This window comes from Nyctibius grandis, chromosome 9 (assembly GCF_013368605.1).
Source record: "Nyctibius grandis isolate bNycGra1 chromosome 9, bNycGra1.pri, whole genome shotgun sequence".
NCBI classification, from domain to species: domain Eukaryota; kingdom Metazoa; phylum Chordata; class Aves; order Nyctibiiformes; family Nyctibiidae; genus Nyctibius; species Nyctibius grandis.
In genome coordinates this window covers 30,685,131-30,693,869 of record NC_090666.1, presented here as the reverse complement: position 1 = coordinate 30,693,869, position 8,739 = coordinate 30,685,131, and the positions used below count along the sequence as shown (strand labels likewise).

General features: G+C 38.3%; 1 protein-coding gene across 13 annotated transcripts in view; it reads right to left on the bottom strand.

Annotated features, from left to right (window-relative positions):
• Positions 1–8,739, bottom strand: part of PCNT (pericentrin) — a 101,231-nt gene that overhangs the window by 71,552 nt on the left and 20,940 nt on the right. For 10 of the 13 annotated variants that reach the window (XM_068408016.1, XM_068408019.1, XM_068408017.1 and 7 more), the window contains 7 exons: positions 7,238–7,296; positions 6,888–7,062; positions 5,221–5,345; positions 4,648–4,759; positions 3,227–3,259; positions 1,590–1,854; positions 1,223–1,307 (listed from right to left, as the gene is read on the bottom strand). In XM_068408016.1, coding sequence (XP_068264117.1) covers positions 1,223–1,307; positions 1,590–1,854; positions 3,227–3,259; positions 4,648–4,759; positions 5,221–5,345; positions 6,888–7,062; positions 7,238–7,296 — 854 coding nt within the window. The remainder of the gene's footprint in view (positions 1–1,222; positions 1,308–1,589; positions 1,855–3,226; positions 3,260–4,647; positions 4,760–5,220; positions 5,346–6,887; positions 7,063–7,237; positions 7,297–8,739) is intronic. The other 3 variants (XM_068408021.1, XM_068408024.1, XM_068408028.1) reach the window with 1 other exon arrangement.

Sequence of the window (8,739 nt, the reverse complement as noted above, 5' to 3'; positions counted from 1 at the left end):
TCGAAGAAACCACGCTGAGAAGCTTTTAATGAGAGCACTACATGAATTGCACTATAATGCACCTGCTTGACACGTATATATCTGGTTTCCAAAAACCCTGCTGGTTTTGCTCTATTCCTGCCACTCCATCTGCTACTAGAGCAGCAGAGCCCCTCAAAGTAGAATCACAGAATCATTTAGGTTGGAAAAGACCTTTAAGACCATCGAGTCCAACTGTAAACCTAACACTGCTAAGTCCACCACTAAACCACGTCCCTAAGTGCTGTCTTAGTGTACTTTGAATAAGGAAACAGGGTGAATAAGAACAAAACAGTCTCAAAAAAAGCTGTATATTAGAACCTTTTGAGTTAAAAAAAAAAGTAGATACGCTCTGGAACCATGCCACAAGGCAGATCTGAGTTTCAGGAGCTGTTTGAAAGTATTAGAGGAGGAAGTCCCACATGCATCTGGGTAGAGAAACTATTGACTCTCAACACTGAAGAGACTATCTGCTCTACACACCACAGAACTTAGAAACAATGATCTATGAACACAGTTTCATACTCAGCTAGGTAACAAATAGCAGCAAGAAAAAAGGCATGATGTTTACATTTCTCATTTGTAACTCATACGTTTTTTGTGTGATTTACTAATGAAATCTAATTCATGCCGTCTTGCATATGTCTTGTCCGCTTGTCATTCCCTCACTAAAAAAAAAAATACTACTTTTTATAATTAATTTAAAAAATAAAAATCTAAAGCAAAAAAAAAGGAAAATTCCTTTTTGGAACTCTTAGTCAACTCGAAATAAGTTGAGCAAAGAAGTCAAGATCTCAAATTACAATCAGATACATGAAAATAGGTGCATAAATAGAAGAGGGACCAAATTAGCATCTCCATTGAAGAGAACAGAGAGCAATAAAAGGCACAATTACTACAGAAGCTATAGAGAAGAGAAACACCATGAATTCTGCACTTGTGTGGAAGAGCTTTGATAAGCTCCTTATGAGGCACTGGATAACCCAAACAGAGGACACAAAATTACAGAACACCATATTTCATCTGTTCTGCTAGTCTGAAAACTATTTAAAGTTAGTAATTTACAATATACTTGTAAAAAATACTTAAGCCTTATTAAATGTCTCACATTAACTAACTCCTTGCTAAGAGCTAGGAATCAGACATCAATTTTCATATAGGTCATAAAATGAACAGTAGAACTTTAATATATCAAAAATACTACCTGATGTTGTTCCAGCTGTTGACTTAGCTGACCAAGTCTATCCCTTCTCTCTTTCTCAGTCTCTTCAAAAACTGTGACAGAAGAACTGAGAAAAGGATTTTAAAGTTTAAGATTGTAACATGTGGTACAGATTAAGCTAAATGAACTTGCTGATTTACGCTATAGTACTGAAAGTACGCACAGAGCAATTATAACAACTGCTCAGGACTGCGCACTCATGACTTTCATTGCTGTATTTCTAACTACAGATCGCCTAATGCCCAATCCCAATATATCTGTATGCTAAGATCATCTTTCATATTAATTAAAAAAAAAAAATGGAAGCATGCTGTCATAACATGAGATGAAAGGAAAAAGAATAGATCACCTGATGTCCCCTGCTTGATCTTGACTCACTTCTAACTCTGACAGTGAATATTCCTTCTGTTCTTGCAGTCTCTGATGGAGCAAAGTCAATTCTTCTCTGTAGTTTTCTTCAGCAACTCTTAACTTCTTTTCAAAATAAAGTCTCAGTTGTTCCAATTCAGTTTCATGCTCACTTTTTCTTTGCTGATGCTGCTGTTCAAATTCTTGTTTTAAATGCTCAATTTCCTCCACCCGTGATGCACGAGCCAGGAGTTGCTCTTTCAGCTCTGGAATGGAGGCAAAAACAACACAAGTAGTCAGAAGTACGTATCTTTAGGCTAAGTCATTCTGTGAAGATCAGCCATATTTTAGTTGTTGAGAGCGCAGTAAAATATTATCCCACAAATTACGTAAGAAAATGAACTTCTGAAAGATGAAACATTCCTTCCTCAGAAGACAGTAAAACCATGTTCTCCATTTACTCTGCATTCAGAGAAACCATCCTCATGACAAGAATGAAAACTATGGGCAGACTGTTAGCCCTCCTCACTTCCTTGTGCTTCAGGTCTCGGCTAGTGACATGCAGAGTTCTGTAACATTGCTTAATTTTCACACCTGCTTCTTTGTAGCAACCAGAAGCAATAATTTAGTCAAGAACATTTAATTTGCTCCAGGGAAAATTACTCAAACAAAAACAACTTTAGCACAAACTATGCAGAAAAACAAAATCACAAGGAAAAAAAAAAAATCCGTTTTGGATTACTTTAGTGATGGTTTGGCTATCCATCATTATCTCAAGCAGAGGCTAAATTCATTGAATTAGAAAGAGCCATCCGACAGCAACAACAAAAAAGAACGCAGTAGAAAACAGTTGCAGCATATTCTTGAACTCTTTGAGAGCTTTCTTCCCCACGTTCTGTAGTAAAGAAGCAGTAACACATCAGGAAGTGAAAAGGTAGGAAAAAAGGACAAAAATCATGAGAAGGAATTAAAAAAGTTTCCCAGATGCCCCAACTTCCCAGATGACTTAAGTTAGCTGAATCCCCACAGAAGCAGCTGAAGATGGAACTGCATTTCAAGAAGAACGAACTTGGAGAAAAGCATCTGCTTATGTTATGCAAGAAGAGAAACTTCAGAAACATTTCTGGAAACACAGGATGCTACCCAGGAAGTAACACAGCTGATTGTCACAGTGTGTTTTTGTGTAGCAAACCAGAAAATGCACACTTGGCATGAAAAATACTCACAACGAACATGCAAACTGAAAGAATAGAGAAGTAAGTACGTGGCTCAAGCCTGCTTCCAAAGGGACCAGTTGCCAAGCACAGAGGCTAGAGGAATCAAGTGACAAGCAGGGACTAGTGACACCACCAATGGGATAGGCAAGGGAAGTCCAGTCTAGCACGGGTAGGTGCTAACTTTGCTAACCAGCACAGTCTGCCAGCACGAAATTAACCCACAAAAGTGTTTAACAGTTTTGAACTGGCACGTCACTCTTACATCTGAGCAGCAATCCCATCATCCAGCTGCTATGTTTTGAATCCACCACCATGAGTCCTCAAACCAATCCAAATGCATTGTCAAATGATCACTCGTGAAGAAGAACAGAGTAAAACAAAACACCTTTAAGATCTCACAAACCAAAAGAGATATCCTCACCTGGACTATGGGCTTGCATTCTGGCCTCACCATCTCAAGAAAGATGAAGAAGAAAAAGAAAGGGTCCAAAGAATGGGAACGTGAGCAATTAGAAACATGGAGAGACATTTGAAAGGTTAATAAAGATTAGGGCTACAGAGAGGAAATATAAGAACTCCAGCAAATACTATAAAGTGTTATCTGCTTTAATTCTGTAATATCAAAACAGAGATCTGAAAAAATCAAGGTAAAGTCTGGCTAGATAGAAAAATTATTTTTTCAATTTATGTCCAAAAAACCAACAAAAAACCATCCTCGCAAAACCCTATTACACTTCAAAAGCTATTTACAATTATAATTTAGAAAATCTGAAATTGCATTTAAAACAAAAGGCAAATATAATATGCTTCAACTACCCCAGCAGAAGACCACCACCTAATGTTACAGTCTCAATACAAGGTGAACACACACGTAGTCAAGGTTAACGTCATTGTCTCTAGCTTTTTTATTTTTCTAAAATGTCGTCTTTCATGTATTATACATGTTTGCACACACACATCTAAGACATGTTCTACTTCATTTCAACCAAAAATGTGTGTTAGCTCTAATCACTACACTGTAAAGTTGACTGTTTAATACACCTAAATCTTGAAACAGATATATTAAGATATATAAAGCATAAGATGTCAGATTTCAGCCAGTCATTATTTTCTCTCAAGCTTTACAACTTTTTCGTAAGTTGAATGCATATACACAGAAGACTAAATAAAAAAAACCCCACCAAATAAAATGAACAAAACCCCCAAAACTGTTCATGTTTAATGGCTGTGCACAATGTTTTCCTTTTATTTTTTGCTTTTAGGTTTAGGGGATTTGTGTATTTTTTTAAACAGAAGCATCATTATGAGAAAAGGAGGTTATTTTTAGCCTTATAGGAAAACAACATTATCATTCATTCTGATTTCGGAAGTATCACTTGAATGTTTTTATTTTATTTTTAAAATAGAGATAACTTTAACCCAGGGCTTTTCTGTGTGTAAGAATTAAAAGTCTTTCAGAAGATGGTGAATCTCCATTTTGAGTGTCAATGAAAAAGCATTTTATTTAACCCACCTCAAAACTGAAAGGGAAAAAAGCCATTTCTACCTCAAGATATAACCTAATTACACAGTTTTAAAATATTTCTGCCTTTTTTTTTTTTTTTTTTTTTTTTGAGCTTTTCCCCACAGCCATACCATGCTTTTTGACATTGCAGAACCAACTAGTCATCTGACACTGACTCACCTCTCACTTCAGAAACAGATCACTAGGGTACAACTCACTGACACTTCTGTGACCTACCCATGTGTTTCTGGTACACAATTAGAAGTATTTTGTGTCAATAATGCGTATTTCTATATGAAGAGGAGGCAAAAAATAAAATGTGTCTGTTTTGAACATACCACTTAGCTCTTGCCGATTTGCTCGGGTATTATCAAGCTGAGACCAAAGCTGCCTGATTTCTTCTTGTGACCGAGTCTTGAGTTCTTCATGCACAACCTGAAGTTTCTCCAGCTATGGAAGACATGTTTAAAAAACCAAACAAATAGGTGGAAATACTTAGTAACAACCAGACTCGCAGCTCCTGACCCAGGCTACCAGAGACACTGAGTAGCACTTAACTGTTAGACCCACTCCTTTAAGAGAGAGGAATTTGTTCCTGATGCCATATTTCTCATCACTGGCAAAAATTAAGTATTAGCTAGATAAAAATGAAACACAGGAACCAGAAAATTAAGCATATAAATACAGAGGAACAAACAGCACCAAATGGCACAAAGGCAATTGCATTCAAAAGATTTTGAACCGCTATAGAAAATTCCAGACTATTTACCTACTTTATGAAATCCATTTCAGTTTTTCAATAAAATCCCTAGATACAAGCAAGTCACCCAAATTATACGCATATGGTCTAGTTTTTGTTACATTATATATAATGTAATCAACCACTCAAAACACAAAGAAATCTTATGTACCTCCTCCTGAAGATTCTGTTCTTTTTCTTGGCTTTTCATCTTCATATCTTCTAGAAGTTGGTTATATTCGGTCTGCAGCTGCACTTGTAATTTTGTAATGGCTAACTGGTGTTGCTTCTCCAATTCTATACATTTTACCGAAATTAAAAATGAGTTCTGTTACACCACCATCCTGGTTACTGAATAACCTGTACAACTTTTGTACAACTAAAATAGAAATGCATGCCTCCAGACTAGAACGCTAGCTTACAGGGAATCACAGAAACACTTGAATAGTAAAATAGTAGAAAGTCAAACATTTCCACACAGTGCTTCCTAGTTCTCTGCATCCCACACTGTTAGCCAAGAGGTAACCAACAGTAGTGCCAGAGGGATGAACATTTGCTCTCTGCATACATGAACAAGCATCCAGAACTAGAAGGACACATACTTGGAACAGGGAATCAAGCATTTCTTCATGGCCTACACAGAATTACTTCTGCGACCACACTCAGCAGCAGGCAGTGGAAGAGATGAACACGAAGGATTAGGAAACCTCCTGCCAAGTACACTTTGCCTTGGCACAGAGCACCCTCTGAACCAAATGTGCCACTACCTCATTTGGTCAACAAATCTTGACCTTCCCAGAAAGAATCTGCAATCAAGCGACTACATTTCAATCACAGTGAGCTGCAAGAGATGCATGTTATCCTCATGGAGCAGTCTTTAATGATACAGCTTCAGGGAAACCTAGTAAAGTCACTGCAGGCTGGGAAGAACCAGCCATTGCTACAAACATGTCCGCGCAGGAGCCAAAGGCGAGCCAAACACTCTGAAAGCATCCAGCCCTTGGCAGGTTGAAAAGGCTACTCTTCACTTCTCAAACCTGCTCTTGCTGCCTCCCAGCCAGCATCATCCAGTACTCTTAACATTGCATTTCCATTTATTTGAAGAGTATTATTTCCCATGTCTCTCACCTGCATAGTGCCTCAGAGGCTAGGCAACCTGACTAGCTATCTCTTCTCACTTCATGGCACACCATATCTCTTGGCTCATTTTCATGCCATCACTGACAGCAAATCTAATGCTGTTGTGCTGGTCAACCACTATATCGATAAATGTGTCAGATTTTTGGGACCGACACAAACTTTTCATAGTCCTATCTCCTATCTGCACCTCAGCAAAAGACAAACATGTACCTGGCTAGGTACTCATCCAAATTTCATTTTTTCAAATTAATGAAAACTCCGATTACAGTAGTCTCGAAAATGTCACTTCCAGAACTGTATTTTTAAAACTCACTATTCCATCAAGCTTTAATTATTCACACCCAAACCTAATTTCTTTGGTAGAAGAAGCTTCTATTGATATGAAGGGGAATTTTGATCAATTCAGTGATTGCCCAAGCCAGTTTTCAGCTGGCAGCAAAACTGCACCTCCCTTTAATACGTCTGGAGGAAAACATAGTCCATCTCATATTCTGCGGAAGTCAAAATGCAACACAGCTAACTAGGCTTTAAACAATTTTTCATTTATGTCCTGTTTCTAAATGACTCATGCCATTGAGTCAGCTTTTAAGAGTACATGGGTATAGCTTCTACTTGCCTTTTATACAGGTTCTAAAAAACACTTAGTTAGCTTTCCCATTGTTCAAAAAAGACAACTGCTTCCCAGACCATGGCACTTACTTTTAGACTGTTCATTCTCAAGAGAAAGAAGCCCCAGCTCTGTTTTGACTTTTTCTAAATCCATTTTCAGAGTTTTCTGCAGTTCCACCATTTCAGTCTGATGTTTTTCAGACAGCTCTTCACACGTGCTTTTTAAACGCATCTCAGACTCCAATTCCCAGTCTCTTTTGAGAGTCTAAGAGAGCAAGACATGAATTATTAAAGCAAACACATTTAGTAAATCAGTACTTTTTTTTTTCCTCCATCTATTTGTCCTCTACAATAAATGTGTAGTATACATGGGACTTCTACCAGCTCTAGTTTACTGAAAAGAGTTTTATTTTTTCTTGTATGAAGAACAGAATTTGTACCTCTAATGCCTGGATATGCGTCTCTTCCATTTCCAATTCTATTTTCTTTCTCTGATCAACTGTGAAAAGAAATACTACTTATTAATAAATTTACATTAAATATTATGATTAAATAAGTAAAAATATGGATGAGATTACCATTTTCAGTATCAAACTCAGGGCTTGAATAGGCAGGCATGCAGCAGTGCAAGGTACCGGGTTCTGTCCAAACCTGCTGTTATGCTATATCCCAGTAATTCACTTACATTTTAGAAAATAAGCATCTAGCAATTACAACTGCAAATGCAACCCTGAAGGTTAACTTCACCTTAACTAGCAAAGGAAAGTCTGCTTAAATCTACAGAGAGCATGACACTTAAAAAAGAAAAAAAAACCCACACCCTCCCCCAAAACCCCCACACCTTTATTCCTAAAAATATAAATTCAAATGCCTATCAATGTCATTGTAGATGTTAGCATTTCATTGCATGTCACTATTAAGTGTTTGAGTCATCTCCAGAGACCCAGCAAAAGAGTAGCAGGCAACAGCAGCAAGCAGGAAACTCTTCAAATTTCTTCTAAAAATGCCTAGGAAACAGACAGCAAGACAGATGCTATCATCTGCCCAATTACCACTGACACCAACGGCTTCTTCCTTTCCAGCTCCTTCCCAGATTCATTCCAACTTCTTGTTCAGCACCCTTCTTGATCTGCAAGAACCCTGTAAAGGCCTGTCAGTCCTCTTTTCACAGCTTCGAAGTACCGTTGCCTTAGCTTACAGCCTTATTTCACGTCTTTCAGTTGGAAATTAGGTGTCTCAGACTAAGATGGTGCCAGCTACCCAGTTAATAGTCCAGTAGAGGAAGAAATATAATCTAAGTTATAAGACAGTGTGCCAGCACTCAAGCGACTTGGGTCATGCCCAATCATTGCCTCCCTAATGAGAAATGTCTTTCCTCTAGCCCCTCAGGTAACAGTATCCACAACTACCCACCAGGTCTCCTGTATCATGATTCCAGGTTCTCCTTCTCAGCGCCTACATTCAAGCACTCGTAAGTGGTTACGTTCATATTAAGTTACATTGCCAAAATGCACATAAACAGCATTGGTCTTAAGAACTGCATCCAGACCTCCCTCCTGCTCCCAAATCCCACCATGCCATCCGTTCACTATACTACTGGTGGTAACAAATGGTTTCCTACTCTTGGGTCAAAAAGACACAGCCCTAAAACATTCTCTTCCTCTCAGGAAAGGACAGCTAAAGAACAGTTCCTAAACTTTAGTGAGTTCCTGCAGGCCTCACCTTCCTCCAAAAATTCCTCAAGCTCTGCCACACAGGTCAGAAATGGTCTCCTGATCTGGGAAGACGCAAATATACCAAACAATGCCAAAAGCACCATCAGCAGACCTTCAGTACTACCAAGTGTAGCTTTCCTCTTACCGACGTCAAAATACAATCTTGTATCAAACACATCTCAAAGGATACCCAGCTGCAGGTTCTCACTGAGCCTTTCAGCTCCTTT